Raw genomic sequence first — 20,179 nt, 5'->3', positions numbered from 1 at the left:
TACTTACTAGTTAATAGTGGTTATGACTGACTACACATATTTGTGAAACCTCACAGGTCTCTGTATCAAAACGGTTAAACATAAAACAAAAAGAATGAGAAGTCCTGGCTATAAACAGATGAGAATGAAAAATTATATAGAACTGTCACACCATAAATGACTGGTAAAAAAAAGTTTCCTATTTTAGCCCTAAAGCATATGTTTCAAATGATTTTAAGGAAGAGACAGAGCCAGGTCAGGTCTGTTTGAGAAAGACACTATTAACAGTTACAAACAGGGAGCACCTGGGAGGCAATTGCCAACCACCTTGGGAACTCCCAGAGATAAACTACTAAGACCCAACTAAGGAAGATGCTGTGGAGACAACAAGAAAAGGATAGAGATTAGAAATCCCCAAGTTTATGTCAACAGTGGAAGCACTAAGCTGACTGGTTCTGAGAAAAGCATTTCAAACGAGCTACATTTAATGGCTGTGGAACACTCAATTACAAATATCTTGGTAGATGCATCTGACTGGAGCTCAAGGGAATATATGAGACATAAAATTAGAGTATTTGTAGCCATGAACATAGAAGGTTGAAATCCTTCATAGATGGGATACATAGATGAAAGCTCTAGAGAAATCTGAAAATCATCATAAGCAATACCAGCACTATGGAGCCGAATAAACAAGTTGAATATACAACTATAAAGTTAGATTTTCTCTTGGATATCTCTGTTTTTATGTTTAGTTTGATCACCTTGGTAAAAAGGCAATAAAAAGCTTCAACATAATAGGCTAAGCTATTCCCTTCTGCTTTTGGTACTGCTGGCACTGAGTCCAGCAAAGTGAAGAATAATGTATTAGACACTTACTTTTTGTTAACTAAACACAGGAAGGTCAGTAATAGGGATTCAAAAAAAAAAAACCAAACAAAAAAACAGGTCAACTTACCTGAAGAGTCCACTATCTTGGTAGCTGGACAGATGACCCTATGGTTGTTTAAAGGACTCTCTAAGATCCCAGTGCAGTATCAGAAAATAATATGACTTTAGAGAATGAGTTCTTAACTAGAAATATGCACCAAAAGTCCCTGTGGACCTTTCTCAAAATACCTACTATCATTACCAAAGCTCTATTTCTAAAAATTCTGATTAAGAATATTTTGGTTAAGGCCCAAAATGTATTTTAATAGTCCCATAAGTGACTCTAATGTGTGTGTGTGTGTGTGTGTGTATACACACACACACACACACACACATATACATACATACATACATACATACATACATACATACCATAAGGGCATTAAACCAAAGTTGATTGCACAATCAGAGGTTTCACTCTGAAGCTCCCACCCCACACACTAACCTCCTCTAGGAAGCTCTGAACCAAGAACACACAAGCATCCACTTTCCAAGTAATGCCTCAAACCCTAAACCCCAAGCCCTTTAAGATACCTAACAAGCCATTTACTGGTTTTGGCTAAGCAAGCTTTTAGAAGATCTAGCTTCTCGGCAGAATTCAGAAAAATGAGTCACTCTATTGCTTAAACCTTAACTCTCAGTTTTAATAATGATCCCGCCAGAAAGATTGTTAAAATCATGAGCTCACGCTTTAGTTCAACTAGTACTTAACCAGAACCAATACAATGGACTGTAATATTTAGAGTCTATTTTTCCAAAACCAAGATTACAAGATTTTTCAAGATTACAACTTTCCAATTATACCATATACATGTATGAATCATTTCAAATGTAATTATCCAGGAACAGAAATGGTTATGCCAACCAAAATTTACACTTACCCATCTCTTCCCTTACTGACAATTTTTACTTCAAAATAATAAATCCCACAGGCTGCTGGTATTGGATGCGTGGCTCGAACAGATGCTGCATCTTTGGGGGTTTTACCATGACCTGCATGTAAAAAAAAAAAAAAAAAAAGAACAAATCACAAATGAGATTTTCAAATGAAAATCTTAAACAATCAAGAAAATAAGGCACTGGGATGAAATTTAATTTCTGTTATCATCATTTCAAGTAACTGAAGACATAATGAAACATTTACCATTAAAACAAATCCAATATCAAAAATAGCTGAAGCTAGACAAAGAACTCTTCTTTATACTATGGTGGGTTATATCAAGAGTTCAGAATCTGTCCAGGTGGTGGAATACACATCTTTAATCCTAGTAGTTGTGAGGCAGAGGCAAGCAGATCTTTGTGAGTTCAAGGCCAGCCTGGTCTACGGAGTAAGTTCCAGAACAGCCAGGGCAACACAGAGAAACCCTGTCTTGAAAAACAAAAAAAGAATCTTGAACACAATGAGTCTGGTAGCAGCCCTTAACAAAAATTAAAGTTCTGGGTTTGTCTTAAAGATTTTTAAAAAATATTTACTTTTTGTGTGTTTGCCTGCATGTATGTATGTGTACCACCTGTGTGTCTACTGCCAAAGGCCAGAAGCAGGTGTTGGATCCCTTGGAACTGCAGTTATCTTAGGGTTTTATTGATGTGAACAGACACCATGACCAAGACAAGTCTTACAAAGAACAACATTTAAATGGTGCTGGCTTACAAGTTCAGAGGTTCAGTCCATCATCATTAAGGTGGGAGCAGGGCAGCATCTAGGCAGGCATGGTGCAGAAGGAGCTGAGAGTTCTACATCTTCATCTGAAGGCTGCTAGTGGAAGACCAGCTTCCAGGCAGCTAGGACTAGGGTATTAAGCCCACACCCACAGTGACACACCTACTACAACAAGGCCACACCTCCTAATAGTGCCACTCACTGGCCAAATCATATACAAACCATCACAGCAGTTATAGGCTATTGTGAAGTTGACATGTGAGTACTAGAAATCAAACCCAAGTCCTCTGCAAGAATTAGTGAGCTATCTCTCTAGACTCCAAATTAGAGAAATTTAAGGTTACATTTTAAGTTATTCTTGATTGGAAGTACGTGAGATAATGATCTTAATTTTATCAGATCTAAATCTGCATTTAATTTGTAATATTCCTATACATTCTTCTGCAAAATGGACCACTTTTTAAACTGGAGATATTTGTATAATCACATAATTTTAAATAAACTACATTAATAGGTATAACTCATTAAGAATTTTTAATTCCATTATTTGATATATTCTTAGAATTTCTGAAAAGACTGGCCCACAATTCTTGAGTCAAGAACAGTCTGCAGAAAAGTACAGCTTTATGTTTTTTCTGTTTTTAAGAAATGAAATAACACAATGCTACTGTTAACATTATAGCCCATCTGTTGAGTAACAGCTTTTAAACTTTCTAAACTTGCTATTCCTCCTCTCTAATCCCACAGCTTTCCATCATTCACAATTACCTTACTTTATTTACTAATTATTAACTCTTCCAAGATTGAAATGATCCTGAAAGCTAAAATGAGCAAAAATGAGGACATGGAAAAAAAAAATGTCCAAAAGATTACAAAGGAAGCAGCTAGAGAAGGGACTTAGCCCGCACTTGCTCTCGAAGAAGACACAAGGACTCACATACAGACATTTACACACAGACACATCCATATATACCTAATTAAAACCCAAAATACAAAAGTTAAAAAAAAGAAAACGACAAAGGAACAGGCAGGCCCCGACAGTAGCCCATCAGAAATATTCAGAATGTGAGTCAGATCTCCACTCCCCAGCTCTGCTTGAGAGATACTGTCCCCCACTACACATTGTGTTGTGAGTAGGTATGTGTCACAAAGTACAACTGTCATTTACTATCCTTCATGGATAGTAGAGTTTCTCCATCTCCAATTCACCCCAGCTGCTCTAAAACTAAATATTGCTTTCAAGTAAAAAATTATATCTTATGACATCCAATACACACAAATGAGGTGTGACTCTTAGCATTCACTTTACCAAATTACTAACATACACCTTATCATTTAAATAGCCATGTTTACCACTGCAATGCCAACTATTACATGTTCATTGGCTCAAAAGAAATTGAACTGGGTGGATTCAGTTTGGCTACTCCTTTTTTACACGATGGTGGTGGTGACAGGGATCAAAGCAGGGCCTAAATAAGTGTTTCCATTCCTTTCTATTAACATTAAAACCAATTTTCTTATTTCTGTATGCTTGTGTGATGTGTAAGAAGGAGAATGAACATGTGGTGGTCAGAGGACAGCATCCAGGACTCAGTTCTCCCCTTCCATGTGAGTCCTAAGGACTGAGCCCAGCTTATCAGACTTATACTCAGCCATTTCACCAGCCCACTACGAAAACTTTTGATAAAGGCAAAGTAAGACAGCCCTATGACCATTGAGGGCCAATGAAGTCAGCTAGGAAGACAAAAATGGAAGCTGTAAAATGCAGCCTCCTCCTCCACAGCCCAAGGATTTTAGCCTCTGTAGGTAACAGATTTACCTAGATTTACCTCAGTGAGCTTAGCAGCAAGAAAAAATAACTGCACAAATATGCAAAACAGTCACGTGTATGTATGTGTGTTTATGGGGTGCATATGTGAGGGTGTGTGTATACATATAGAGGCCAGAGATGGGCTCAGGTATTGTTCCAAAGGTAGCATTGACCTTTTAAAAAGGAGACTCTCATTAGCTTAGAATTCAACAGAGTAGAATAGACTGGTTGGCCAGATGTATGTGGAGATCTGTATCCCCAGGAATGGGATTACAAGTGCACGCCACCATCTATGCAGTTGCTTGTTTGGTTTTTTTTTTTTTAAATGTGTGTTCTGAGGATCAAACTCAAGCCCACATGCTGTGTAGTATGCACTTTGCCAGCTGAGCTACCTGTCTCCCAACCACAATGCACACAATAACTACTTAATAAACAGACATTTATTGAACTGCGCTAACAATGAAATAGCTTTTCAGTAAAAATATATTCAAATAATTAGGTTACCTATGGGGCAATACTCATGCAAACTAAACTCACATTTAAAAATTAGATAGTCATAGTTAAGCCTCCTCCCTATAAGCTGTTGGCCAGCAAGGCCTCTATGGCCTCTAAAACAAAAAAAAACCTAAAAGCCTTTGCTTTTAGTTGCCTATCAAAACTAGATGGTTAAGACTCTATTGCTGAAGATAAGCTTTAGTTATAGCACATACAGTCATCAAGCTGGAGCTGAGCTGGAAACTTCCTATTGTTCATAGTCCCAAAGGGTACTATGCAGGCTGCTGGGGGACAGTAGTCACCAACTGTCTTCCTCAACTGTGGACACTGCATGTTGCTCTAGTACTGACGTCATGCCTAGCAGTGAAATAAATAGTAGTGGCATGATCAACAAGACTTTTTGATCAGAGGTATACTCATACCTGGTTCTACAAACCTGGCCAAAAGCCCAAGGCTAAGAAGGACACAGGCTCTAGTGGGAAAACTACTACTATCGTTTTTGTTAATTGGACCATGATGTGTCTGTAAATTGGCTTCTAAGATTTTAGTTTATGCCCACAGACTAGTGCTGCTGTCAGCTTTGGTCAAGTATTAAGAATAAGTAACCACTGAACGCTCAACCCTAATGGAAACCTCTATTATCTTCTCCAAGGCTCAAGGAGCATCACAGAAGAGATATGGAAAGAATGCTAAGAGCAGAGGAAGGCGTGGACTATTATGGGACTGTTGTGTTCTAAGCAGACAGGATTATCTGCACAAGTGTGGGTCTATCAACATTGTGTTTCATATGAAGGATCTACACATAGTTAATGGTTATTAGGTGAGGGAGAGCATTGTTCTTCAAAGGTGTAGCTACTGATAAGATCTTGCTCCTGTAAATAAACCATCAGCTAAGCTTTGTAAGCAACCCTAATGGAACTCACTGGGTTACACACACACACACACACACACACACACACACACACACACAAAGTAAAAGGGTATTAGTTGAAAGAAGAAAGGGAGGTTAGTGGGAGTAGGACAAGGGAGAAAACCCGGACCATACATTCTAATTGGAATTCTAAATCAATTATTTTATTATTGGGTTTTTATAATAAACAGTAAATTTTGGCAGTGACCAAAACTTATTTTAATTTACCAAAAATTTATTCTAACAACAACAACAACAAAAAAGTTTCTGGTAGTAACCAAAAGTTCTGGGAGTAATCTCAAGATATACTTAAGAAATAATAGTTAACATCTAGTCTGGGGGGAGCACTGTTTTGGGTAAATTGTATTTAGTGACTCCTCTAATATTCAAAACAATCCAATGAAGTACTACAGCCTCACTTCACAACAGAGAAACAAAGTGAAAGAAACTATGTCCGTTTTAGAACCCTGATGATTTAGGGCTCTAAAACCAGGATACTTACTGCAATTTAATTAAATTCAAGGAGCCCAATCCAGCCAGAGCTCTGACCCCACATGAAAGATTATGGACACCAAGAATTCTGGGAATCACTCTGCCTCCATCCCCATCTATTCTTCATACTTCAAGGCAGAGGAAACCGAGAACGAATACTTGAAGTATACAACTTCTCAAAGTGGTGGGTACTTTTGTATGGAATTTTCTCATTCAACATTTGTAACATAAGCATTATCTATCATCATTTTTTAAAATGAAACTTTTACAGAGATGATATGATTTGTTCCAGATTCCAAACTTATGTTAAACCCATGCAAATTAAAATCCCATATATGTTTTCATTTTGCAAAATATCTGTAAATTCTTCACAATCTTAAATCTTTTAAAAATCCTGTTATGCTTTTCTAAAACATTATAGAATAGTTCTGTAAGTGTAAAAATTAAAATGATTTGACTCATTATTAAATTTAAAAGTTACAGAGGGCCTGAGAGGTGCAGCTCAGTGGTAGAGCATTTGCCTAACAGGCACAGTGCTCTAGGCCTTCAACCTTCCTAATACTATTCCTCAACCATAAAATTATTTTGTTACCACTTTATAACTGTAATTATGCTGCCGTTATGAATCATAGTATAAATATCTGATATGCAACCCCTATGAAGGATCATCTACACCCCCTCCCCCAATAGCAGTTCCAACCCACAGGTTGAGAACCACTGCTCTAAGCCAATCCCTAGTTCCACTAAAAACAAATAGAATTTGGGAGGTATTGTGGGTAAAACTCAGCTTGTAGAGCAAATGCCTAGTATGTTCAAGGTCCTAGGCTCAATTCCCAGCACAGGAAATAAAGGTATAAATAAACAAAGAAATAAATACAACTTTAAAAAAAAATAGTGTTATCTCTTAGCGAAGCTAGTAATACCAGATAATGTTGAGCCTGTCTCTAATTATGCTTATCAGATGCAAGATTATTATTTTAAAATCTGTAGTTTTAAGGAATAGGAGAGGAGGGAGGAGCCATGCCCAGGAGTACAGGTTTGTTATCCCACTGTAGCAGAAGATGAAAATTCAATGTCTGCTTAGCCTAGAAACGGAATCCAAGTTCAACCTGGACTAGGTGAGATCCTATCTCAAAATAAAATGTAAAGGAGGCTGGGGATACAGTGGTAGAGAGGTTGCCTAACACAGGCAAGAAAGAAGGCCCTAAATTCAATCCCTATTGGGGGACGACATCAAACCAGGGACCACAGACACTTTCACTCTTTCTAGAAGTACAGCTTGATGAATTTCACTTTAAAAGATTTAAATAACTTTTTTTCTACAAATGTTTGAGAAAAGGGAGATGTGTTGTGTATGTAAGCACACAGGCACCACAGGCACACAGGAGGGTCAGAGGACAACTTTGCCGAGTCATTCTTTCCTGCCACTTCTGTGTAGGTTCCAGGGATCTAACTCTGGTCTTCAGGCTTTATAGCAAGTGCTTTTACCTACTGAGTCTTCATGCTGATTCCCAATTTTAAATCTTTCTGAGACAGGATCTCACTATGTGGCTCTGGCTGTCCTGAATCTCACTGTATATATAGTCCAGGCTAACCTCAAACTAGAGATTTGCTTGCCTCTGCCTCTCAAATGCCACTATACTACCTCCTAGGTTTAAATCTTTATATCTGCAAAGCCATCAATGCTAATTAGATGTTTATATAACTCTACAAGAGAATCAATATATTAGTTAAAACTCTAAAGCTAGCAAGACTAGCTCTTGCTAGACCATATTCAATAATCTGTTGTTTCCATTTAACTGAAATGGGAAAAGTTGAATAACGCCCACTCCTATCTACTAGTAGATAGGAGTGGGCTTTATTCCAGTCAGCCAATTAATACCTTTCTGGATATAGTAGGTCAGCCTTCTCACATAATCCCTTAAGAGATACCACTGAAACATTCCTTCCAAAGCTTCCCCCATCAGCCTAAAGGACATATTGTTGCAAATCTTGCTGGCCCTGAATTCTGGAAGCTCCTTTTCCTTGACTGCTCAGTCATGGTAGCCCTGTTCTAGTCACAGTGTAGCGTGCTGCTTCTGTAACTGGAAAGCTGACAGACCTTCCTTAGGCTGCTCAGGTCCTCCTCACACTTTACTACAGAGAACTTTAATCCAAAAGCATCTGCTCTGGCAAGGGATCACATCCAAAAACCTTGTAGGTCTACAAGATCTGGCCAGACACATCATGGATTACAGTATGATCTGGCTGAAATACAGATACACCCTTAGTACATACCTTTAATCCCTAACAATGAAGGTAAGGTTAGTTTGTAGAAGGAAGCAGCCATGTTTTAAGATGATGCCTAACTGAAGGGTAGACAAACTGACAAATCAGAGAAAGATTTGACAGATGAGTCAAAGATAGGATATTCTCAAGAAAACAGCACAGGAAAGAGGCTACTTAAGAGCAGTGCAGGGAGAGAAAAGGAAGTGTGTTTTGGGGGATGCAGTTTCATGCGGACAGTTTTACAAAGAGAGGTTGCAGAGAGAACACACTAGACACAGGTAAGACAGAATGAGCCAGAGACTGAGAAGAAGCCAGAAGATTAGAACACATTGCCAAACAAAGTTAGTATGAGACCAAGCAGAGCAATTCAGTCAGAAGCCAAGAGAAGGTAAATTGACTCAGTCATCTTGAAAGATTATAGAAAAGCTAGAGGCTTCCAGGCCTAGGCCTAGGAATAATTAGAACAGAGAAAGAAATGTTCTGGCCTCTGTCCAAACTGTGTATTCATACAGCTTGGGTAAGGCTCCCATCTCATCCCTTCATCTGAGGACATGAAAGTGACATTTACACTTTACACCTTGGCTAAAGCTTATCTGCCTCCAATATCGGCTAACTTCTGACTTGGTCTAACCTCACTTTTACACATTCTTCTAGCACCACGTCTCTCTATCTCATTGATGCTAGCATGCTAGTACTTAACTTGTGATTACCATAGGCTTTCTACTCCAATTAAAGCACACCTTCCCAGGCACCTACTACAACTATTCCACCTCAGAAATACTAAATTCTAACCAAGCCTGTTCTGCTACAACAAAACATATTCCTTAAATACAAATTAGTTCACTTGCATTAAGTATGGGAATGGTGCTAGCATAATAAACATGCCACTTGGTATATATCAATTTCCTCAATAACTGATCAATTTTTAAAAGCTTAGCAATATACGACAAAGGCCTTGAAGAGAAAGAGTTGAGGTTCTTACAGAAGCATATCCCTATGGTGCACAGCATTTCCGGAACTCTTAAGCATGCCACTATGCTAAGCCATCACCATCAGAGCAACACGACAACCGCCACAGGTTAGAGGTGCTAATAAGATTTCCTCTATGAGTACAAATTCACCCATCTCACTTCCAGTACACATGTACAACAGTATGAGAAGCTAGAAGTATGAGAAAATTAGCCCACAATCCCTCAGGATACACATTAATCAACTAAAGTTCAGGATACAGTTTGACTTTGCTTTGCTTTTACTTAGACTGTTTCTAAAGTTACTGAGGTAAACACTTTCCTCTCTTCCCTAAGGTTATTTCAAACATGTGTTATCCAGTTAAGATTATTTTATCAAGCCAGGTAGAGTGCTTTACATCTGAAATCCCAGCACTCAGGAGGCAGAGGCAGAGAATCCACAGTTCAAAGTTGTTTTCAGCTACATAGTGAGTTCAAGGCCAGCCTGGGTTATATGAGACCCTATCACAGTAGTTCTCAACCTTCCCAATGCTGTGACCCCAACTTAAAATAATTTTCATTGCTACTTCATAACTGTAATTTTGCTACTGTTATGAATCATATTATAGATAACTGATATGCAGGATATCTGATATGCAACCCCTGTGAAAGAATTGCTTGATCCTCAAAAGGGTTGCAACCCACAGGTTGAGAACCACTGCCCTATCAGAAAGAACAGGAGAGGTGAGTGGTAGAGAAGGAAGATGGGGAAGGAAAACAAAATGGGGTGGAAAGGACCTAGACTATTTTGTCAAACCAGGCCTGGTGGTGTTGGCCTGTCACCCTGGGTCTTCATTCAGTCACTCAGGGTACTGAATGAAGAGGCTTGCACAATCAATGACTACTTAGGCAACTTATATAGACTCTGTCTTTAAAAAAAAAAAAAAAAAAAAAAAAAAAAATTAAAACAGTCTAGGGATATAGCACAGTGGTAAACCATTTATCCAGAATGCACTGAAACTCTAATAAAAAGTAACTACATTCTGCATTCTACCCTGGAATTTCTGCCTGTCTCCTAAGTAATTTGTGTTCATTATGGGTCTTAGTATTATATGGTTTGCTTAAGACACAGTACCATGTACCCACCAAACAGGACATTTTTGCTGTCCTAAAAATACCCTCTATGCTTAATTAATCTACTTGATCCCATTCCTTGAATGACCGACCACTCTTTTTTTATTGTCTCCACAGTTTTGACCTTTCTACTCAGTCCTTTTAGACAGGTTGCCTTCACTTAGAAATATGCAGTTCAAATTCATACATGGCTGCTTGACCTGATGGCTCCTTTCATTAGTCACTGATAATATCCCATGAAATCTAACTTACGTCTCTTGATCCCATCACCAGTTACTGAAAGGTATCTTGGTTGCTACCACTTTTAAAAGACCATAAGTAAATCTGCTGCAAACACTGATGCACAGGGCAGAGGTGTAGCTCAGTTACAGTCTTGCCTGCAAAGCCCAGTTTGGAGAAACAAAATTTGTTCAGATGCAAGTTTCTGTAAGATTTAAGTAAAAACATACTTGGGGATACAGCTGCTGGGGAGTAGGGTAAAAATAAATTGGCTTTGTCAGAAACTGTCATTTCCAAAGTAGCTATATCATTGTGTTTCCCCACTAACAATAATATGAGTTCCCGTTGTTGGGTATCCTCACCAGCAACTGGTTACAGTTTAGCCACTCTAACACCTGTGTATTCCTTTTTCTAAAAGGCTTTTCATTTCAGTTAACCAGGTCAAGCCTTTCACCTTGAAGCAGGACCTAAGGCTGCAGTCAGCCACATGCAATCCTGGCACAAACGCCAGTGGGGACTGAGGTAGGTGTGCAGATCTTTTGTACTGTGATAGCTGCAGTGCGCTGCTGCAGTGTTACAGAGGTCCACACTCCAAAGTACCTACCCCAGGCCCAGGCTCCCAGAGTCCTGTTATTTCTAACACACAGCAATGCATTTGTGGTACTGGAGCAGAGATGCTTGTTGTTTTCTTACACAGACTTCACTTTTAAACTTTAACTCTGAATCTCTCCTTAGGATTTTTCCCTTCTTCGAGGACAAGCTTACATGAGAATCTCTTACAAAGGCCTCAAATGCCATTCATAAGCCTATCCATCCACCACCCTACAAGCAAAGCCAGGGCCATGGTCTTTCCTCGGGATCATAGTTACCTTCCCTGCTATTGCCCCAGAGTCAGCCTCTGCTGAAAAGTCGAACAGTGTGGCAAATGATCACAGTGTGAACTCAGAACATTACCTCCCCTTTCCCAGGGCTACCTAGAATATGTTCAGAAATCTTCAGTCAACCTGTTTCAATTATTCTAAAAGGCTCACCCACATCTTCTTCATGGACAGCAAGCTTTTAAGTTCAGTGAGCCCATTTTGTGAAGAAAAATGGAGGCTGTCCGATGTGGTCATTGTCAGCTCTCCACTCTGCTACTCCAAAGTGATCTGTGTGCAAACCAATCTGTCTTCCACTACTCTGAAGAGGAAAAAAAGGAACTCTCCTCTCCAAGACCACCTGTGCTCCAAACACCACCGGCCTTGACCCCATCAGCTCTCAAGCTAAGTATCTTCAGTCAATGTTGCTTTAATTTCACCTCAACCTTTATGATGTCCCTACAATGTACACAGTTTTCTCACAAAGTTCTGGTGCCTCTGTGTTTTAAACCATTACCATTGTCAGTATTATATTAAGGTTGGTAGTGAATAATAATAACTTGCACAGTCTCATACCAATGTTAACATCACTTCAGTTTTACCCACAAACTAAATTAAGATTGACTTAGAAATGACACAACTATTAGAACAGTGCTTTCAGATTTTAAAGGGAAGTCTTGATTATGTGGGATTTGCACCTACCTTTATGACATCAGAATCTAGCCCTCAGTTAAAATGTAACTAACTATCCATCATTAAAAATAGAAAACATTTTTTCCCATATCCTCTCTAGTTGAACCCCTCCCTCCAATTCTTCTTCTTCTACTCCCTGACACTTGGGTTTTGCTCCCATCACCGAATACAAACTCTTCCCCCTAAGGCTACAGTGGCCTCATTCCAAAGCCAGTGATAAACTTTCCCGGCCTAGTCAACTACACACCACTACACCAGGAGCCTCTTCCTCCTTTCTCATTTCCTCTGCTCAGCTCCCTTGGCACTACTCTTCTTTCTATTCATGTGTGCCCCTTAATGACGCAGTAAGTGTTCTGCCACAGCTTTCTCCCTCCACACACTCATTCTCAGTTCAACTACCACCTCAAGGTGAGTCCTAAAGCTGTGCTAACAGACACCCCTCTTCCCAACCCTTTCCCAGGAGGCAGTGCCTCACACTGCCACCCTCCCCCAATGAAAAAAGTGGGGCTCAGACTATGTTGATTACACAGTACTTTGCATTTGTATCTACCCTCACTCCAAACTAAATCAATACAGGTGTTATGGTTTTGCCTGTGACCTCTCCCTCACAGGTGCATATGTTTGAAATTGGTCCCTTGCTGCTAGATCTGGGAAGGCTGGGGGACCTTTAAGAGGTGGCATCCTTTGAGCTGGAACAAGTGAGTGGCTGGGGGTGGTCAGAGGCCACAGCCAAGCTCTACTTCCAGCCTAAGTGCTTCCTGATCCAGAGACATAAGCAAACAGCCTCGGGCTCCAGCGGCAACCAGGAACCCACTATGCCTTTCCCACTATGGAGGACTGTACCCTCCCAAAAGAGTGAGCAGAAATAAACCAATCCTCTCCCATGTTGCTTCTATCAGTTATTTTTGTCACAGTGATGAGAAAAGTAACTAGCACCCCATCTGAAGATCACCAACTCACACTGTAACAACCCAGGAAAAGCTCTAGCCAACAAATTGAGAAGTCGCTCAGCAGGCACCATACTTGCCCTAGGACTTCAAACAGGATAAACCAAAGAGAAGAGAAACCAGGCATAGGGGAAAGACTCAAAATCTGCAACTGTAGCTGAGTCTCAGCTACAAAATAAGTACAGCCTTGTGAGTTTCCACTGCTGAGATCACTTAAAGAACCTTGATTCCAAAACACTTATTCTGGTCCTTCTATAAGGCTTTCTTTCCACCCCCAACCCCCTTCAGCATCTCCTGATTTCCATGAAAAACAAAGATTAAGATTCACATTTCTGAGGTTTGGTATGGGGGCACACACTGTTAATTCCAGCATTCAGAAGGCTAAGAGGCAGGTGGATCTCTGAGTTCAAGGGCAGCCTGGTCTACATAGCAAGTTTCAGGCCAGCCAAGGCTACACTGTGAAAGCCTGTCTCAGAAACAAAAGGTTCCCATTTTTACTTATCCTCGGGGGTATTGAAATACAGCACTACCATCTTACAAAATCTATTTGAGTCAAGGCTTACTTTAAGAACTCAACAGAACTAGGAACCTAATCCTCCTTGATATCTCTCATTATTTCTCATATCCCAGTATTACCTTTAAAATCTCAGATATATCTGTTTTTCTCTATCCCTTCCACTGTCCAAGTTACTGTCTTTGATGCAACTTTTTTCCTAAAAGGAATTGGCTCCTTTTTCTTTTTGTCTGATACACTTGAATCTATCTTTCAATAAGTTGTGTAGTCTGACAAAAATAAAAATGAGCCAGACACTTCCAATCTGAAATCATCTGACGATTCTCCAGCTCCTACAGAATAAAGTTTCAGCTTAATAAATGTTCATTCAGTTAACATTCCTTCATGCTTACAGATCCAAACACTTAGAATAATGACTGCCTCCCCGTGCTTTTCATTTTCCTTCACCCAGCCCTACACCTTACTCTCATCTTTTAAGCTTGACCACTGAGCTTCACTTCTCCAAGAAACTGCAGGTTCTCAACCTTTGCGGGACCTTCACAGGGGTCACCTAAGACCATCAGAAACAGATATTTACATTACGATTGTAACAGTAGCAAAATTATAGTTATGAAGTAGCAACTAAAATAATTTTATGGCTGGAGTCACCACACCATGAGGAACTGTATTAAAGGTTAGGAAGGTGAGAAGCACTGCAACCCTTTCCAGGGTCAGCCTGAGTTAGATACTCCTAACTTCCACTGTACCCTTCTAACATTTTTTTCTTACTACCATTTTATGCTCCTTGAGTTCTGTAAGGTCAAAGACAGTATTTTAATCACCTTTAAGGCCAGAAACCAGGACCAAGAAGACATGTAAAAAAGGATTAAAAGAATGGTCTGAGTAAACAAAGAATACAGACAAACTTACCAGAACTCTCTACCCTATAGCAACTGCTCAGTTATCATTATTGCTACTTAGTTTTTTACTAAATATAATAAAAGCCAATTTATCAAATTTTAGCAAAAAGATCCACGGGAAAACTTAGTTCACGATTAATTTCTTTGATTTTCTTGCTTTGATACAAGATCTTACTCTGAAGGCCAGGCTGGCCTACAACTCCTGCCTCTACCTCCCACATATCCTGAGAGTAGATGTTATTTAGCGCCATGCCCAGTAGAAAATTCTTTGACTTTTAACAATCTCTTAAGTTGCCCTTTTAGAGCATGAGTGTGAATGTGTGTGTGCATAGGAAATGAGGTATCTTCCTCAGTCATTCTTTAGTCTTATTTTATGATCTCTCACTGAACCCGGAACTGGCTGTTCTCTGGCTGACAACTCCCCAAGATGCACCTGTGTTCATCTTGCCAGCCTCCTCCTGGCCCCAATCTCTCTCTCTCTCTCACACACACACACACACACACACACACACACAGACACGAGTTTCGGACACATACTGACACAACCTGCTTCCTGTGCGTGGTGGTGACCTGAGCTCCCGTCCTCATGCTTGTATTGAACACCTTATCTGCTAAGCCATCCTCTCAGCATCCTTGTAATCCTTAACAGACCTTCTTCTTGTAAGCAAATGTTTGTTAAAATATTTGTTCAGACTTCAGGTCAGTGAGATGGCTCACTCTGAACAGGAGTGCTGCTAGTGACTTCAATCCCCTAGGACCAACAAGATGAAGTTTTTGAAGTTGTCCCCTGACCTCCACATACATGTACATGCCTGTAACACACAACCACACATAAGCCTGCATGCACACACATAAATTTAAAAAAATGTAATAAGGGAAAAAAAACTACAAAAATTTTCAGTAATTATATTTAGTAAGGGTTAAAAAACTAGTAACTGCTGTGACTTGGGGAGCTGGCTCAGCAACTGAAGAGAGCTTGATGCTCTCCTGGGACCTGAGTTTGGTTCTTAGCACCCATACCAAGTGGGTCACAACTGCTACTAACTCCAGCTCCAGGGGATCCAATGCCCTCTTCTGGACACCAAGGCACATGAACTAGGACATACATACCTCTTCCAATTCCAGTCCCACTGAAAACAGTACCTACTTAAGATATTGTTAAAGATGCCTCAGTTAAAAGGTATAATTCACCATTTCATCACTTCCTTGGGCTACCAAGTTTCAATTCTCTGGCATTTGTCCTAAGCATTTTAAGGCAGGAGTATCCAACTTTTCTGAAGCATTACTGAATTTCAGTTACCTTTTCCCTAGTAGGAAATACCTCTGATGTCAAATGTCTTTCAGAACTGTGAGATTAACTCACACAAGTGAAAAGACTTAGTAAGAATAAAGCAAAGATCACAAAATTTGGAGACAGCAAAAATTAGGTTCCTTTAAATTTTTAAAAATGTATTTATTTTTTGTGTAGAAGTGTTTTTCCTACATGCATGTATGTGTTCCTAGTGCCCAAAGAGGTCACAAGAGGGCATCAGATTCCTTGGAACTGTAGTTATGGATGGTTGTGATCTACCATGTGAGTGCAAGGAATTAAACCCAAGTCCTCTGTAAGCTCAACAAGTGCTCTTAACAGAGGAGCTGTCTCTTCAATCTTAGCTAACTTGTGACTTGAAAACTGTAACCTTCAGGTTAGACACACCTTCGCACTTCACACATCTACCTGTGTCAGATCTGTCTGTCTCTGTAAAGCATCCTGATAGTGAGTGAGTGAGGGGGGCTGGGGGTGGGAGGAAGTGGAGTGGGGTGGTCGATGAGATAGGTTATTCAAACATTTAGGCTCACCAAACCCAATGCTTTATTCATTAAATGTTTCTTTAATATTCATCAAAAATAAAGTTATTATTAAGTCTAAACCTGTCACTTTAAAAATTAGTCAATACTGACAATTTTTAAAATAAGAGGGCTATCCCCACGTGTTTCAGTAACAGTCTGTTAAATAAAAAGCATCAAAAATTTAAGGTAAGGCCAGCAAGGTGGGTAAGGACACCTGCCAACAAGCCTGATGGCCTGAATTTGATCCCTAGGACCCACATAGAAGAGAAATCCCACTCCTACAAGTTGTCCTCTGAGCTCCACACCTGTACCATGTCATGAAGATAGGAACACACACACACAAAATAAAAAGAAAAGAACTTAGCATACACTGTTCTAAACACACGGTAACTTCTGCAATTCAATCCATCTTACGTAGGTATCTATCAATGTTAACATAGTACCTTCAGATCACTAAAGAAGCTGCTTCAATAATCAGCAATTCCAATTTAGAAAAACATTTTAAATACAGAATGTGTTCAGAGGAAACGAAATAAAGGATCATAATTCTTGGGAAACAAGTATGATCAATCTTTTTAAAATTTTGTAATACAGAAAAATGCAAATACAATAGTAACTTTTCATGTTAAAGAAACCAACACTGCACAAGGACACATTCCATAAAGCATCTACTCTTCTCTGTAACTTTTATATTCACTACCTATAACACTTCATTTTTGCTACTGAGTAAAAGTTGCCCAGTGTGTTTGGTAACAGCAACAAGAGAAAACAGACTTTAAAATGACAAGGCTAGACGAAGGTCTGGAAAGAGACACTGTCTTTGTAACACTGCAAAGGGAGACAAAGAGGAGAGAAAAATGGGGAAAGGAACGACAACAACCAATCTGTCCTCCAGAACTCATGCTCTATGTTTATGAAACAGAGAGGTTTCCAGAAAGTGAATCTCGCCGTTACACAACAGACAGTAATAAAAAGGCCAACAGAAAGAGTAACTGCAACAACAGTATCATAACATTCAAACCCCAACCACACAATGATGCATTTGTCTCTGGCCCAGATGATTAATTTTACATAAAATGGGTAAACACAACTGATCAAGGTGTATTACAATGCTAAATAAGCCATAATCATGAGTCTAAAGCTAAAATTCCTTACCGAGTATCCAGCTCAACTCCCACATCACTCAGAAGAGGCTGAGGCCCTCTCCTGTAACATACCTACTATCTCCAGTGATGGCTAGGACTCAGGAAAGCTGGGATTCTTTGTTCACTAATCTCCCCTATACACAGTCTCTTCCTTTATAAGCTTTTTATTTACTATAAACCACAAATTTAAAATAGATTTTGTCAAATCTAACAAAAGCATTCTGGCTGCCAAAACAGAAGTAAACACTTCATAACACAGCACTCACTGTTCACACAAATTTAAAAACAAAATTAAGTAATAATCCACAAGGAAAGCAACAAAATGTCCTAACTAAAAGGAAGAAAAAAAAAAAACCTTTATTTTGAAATTTCAGCCACTTACATCAAGGAACATAACGTTCAAAATAGTAAGTACTTCTTTGGATCTATGGCAAGAATAAAAAGGATGTTCAACAAGGCCCATCTTTGTGTAGATTCTTTACAGTCAAATCATTCAGCAGATGTCTGTTGCCATACGCGTTTCCAATTAAATAGTAGCCGATTCTTCAAGATTCTTCCGCAAACCCTGTTCTGAATTCTTTCAGAATCTTACCGAAAGGCTGTTTATATCCTCTACATACATGTCACTAGGATCCAAAGACCTTTCCTCTAGAGCCAATCAAGAAGAGCCAGCTTAGAATGTACTAGCTCCACCGCTTTAGATTTAGGGCCTAAAACAGACTGTGTTCGAACTGATGCCACTGCATTTTTCTTGACCCCTTCCACACAACTAAACTTGACGCAGGCCATTAATCAGAGCTACAATTCAAACCCCCATACTGCCATTTATAATCTTCTATATAACTGGTTTGCTTAAAGCTTTGTTTTAACCTACGAAAAAGTGGGGATGGGAGAAAGCAGAAGCCTAACTTTGTTAACTGCAGGTGCAAAATATAAGCCAGTTTTCTTCAAAATGCTAATTGGTATGTTTTAAAACCCTTGTTTTCAACAAAACTTCATGTAACACCAACCCGGAAACACAGAGCATTTCCAATCCGGAGGGGGGACGTTTCTGCTCCCCGAAGAAAACAGGGAATCCTGAGGCTCCCCTCCCACCCTCCCAGTTGCTTTCAGTAAGGTGCAGTGATGGCCAACTTGGGCCCCTTGTCCTTTTGTCCCCCTAGACAATCTCTGGCCTAATTTGGGACAAATCCTCCACTGATCACGCCTCCCTCCCCCTCCTGTGTATCTCTGCTCTCCCTTAATTAGAAACTGTACCTCGGAATCGTGCCTCTCACCCCTGCAGCGTAAGAGGAGATGGCTTGACCCTCCACCTGGAGAACAATGTAACCCAACTCCAGCCCATAGATTTATCTCGAGGAAATCAGAAGGTGCGATGTGTCTGGTTATCCCGGATTCCCTCTAAGCGTCCTGCTCCGGGCCTAGGAATCCCAGCTCCTTCCTACCTGGGAACCCACTCTCACCTTCCCTCGCCCAGTGCCTCGCCCCGCACCGCACCGCACCGTCGGATCTCTCCGCGGGACCCCGCGCCTCGTACCTTTGTAGTGCACCCGCAGGTTGTTCTGCGAGAGGCCGATGTAGCTGAACTTGTCCTTCGGGCTCCAGGACCGAGGCAGCGGCGTCTCCTGCTCATCCACAGCCGGATAGAGGCGCTTCAGCCGCCGCTGCAGCTCCTTCTCTTGCTCGTTGAGGGCAGAGTCGCCGTGCGGGAAAGGGGCAGCGGCGCTGCTGCCCGCCGCCAGGCCCGGGACCGGGACGCCTGCGGCCGAGCCGGGGCCCACGGCCAGGCCGGACGGCGCGGTGGCGGCCGCCGAGGCGGGGGGCGGCGGCGCGGCGGTGGCCGGGGGCGGCGGCGGCGGCGGCGGCGGGTGGAGCAGCAGGGCGGCCGCTGCGGCCCCCAAGCCTCCACCAGGCGAGCCGGCCGGAGAGGAACCGGCGCTGGCGGCCGCGGGTGCGGGGAGGGCGACTCCGGAGCCCGGGGCCCCGGCGGCGGGCGGCGGCGGCTGCTGTTGAGGCGGCGGCGGCGGCGGCTGCCCGGACATCCCGGCCGCGACTCAGCCTGCGGCACCTCCACTCGTCCCTGCTTCCTCCTGCGCTTCCCGGGGGCGCTGTCGCTGCGGCCGCCGGCACCAGGCGCCCAGAGTCCGCCCGCCCCGGAAGCAGGCGGCGGGCCGCGCGGCCCGGCGGAGCGCGGCGGTTGAGGAGACCGGCCGCGGGCGGACGGGCAGGCGGGCGAGAGGGCGCGAGGGAGCGTTGGCCAGGCGCTGGCGGGCACGCGACCCGGAGCGATGGGGTGGGACGACGAGGGGCGCGGACGGGAGGGCGGGCGGGCGGGCGGGCGCGCGGCCCTGAGCGACGCGGCGAAGCGGAGAGGCTGCGAGGAGTGCGAGCGGCCGCGGCGGCCGCTGCTCTCGCGGCTGTTTCCCGGCGGGCGAGCGGGCGGCGCGAGACGC

At 41.7% G+C, this 20,179-nt stretch overlaps 1 protein-coding gene across 1 annotated transcript in view; it reads right to left on the bottom strand.

The window, feature by feature from the left end:
* The window catches only part of Ranbp9 (RAN binding protein 9), a 78,487-nt gene extending 58,573 nt beyond the window's left edge, over nucleotides 1-19,914 (bottom strand). The window contains exons 1-2 of the mRNA XM_034509766.2: nucleotides 19,264-19,914; nucleotides 1,788-1,899 (exon numbers count right to left, since the gene is read on the bottom strand). Coding sequence (XP_034365657.1) covers nucleotides 1,788-1,899; nucleotides 19,264-19,768 — 617 coding nt within the window. The 5' untranslated portion in view covers nucleotides 19,769-19,914. The remainder of the gene's footprint in view (nucleotides 1-1,787; nucleotides 1,900-19,263) is intronic.
* Between the last annotated feature and the right edge of the window lie 265 nt (nucleotides 19,915-20,179).

Source organism: Arvicanthis niloticus, chromosome 8 (genome assembly GCF_011762505.2).
Source record: "Arvicanthis niloticus isolate mArvNil1 chromosome 8, mArvNil1.pat.X, whole genome shotgun sequence".
Lineage (NCBI taxonomy): Eukaryota > Metazoa > Chordata > Mammalia > Rodentia > Muridae > Arvicanthis > Arvicanthis niloticus.
Note: the sequence above shows the minus strand (reverse complement) of the source record. Positions and strands in the feature narration are given on the sequence as shown.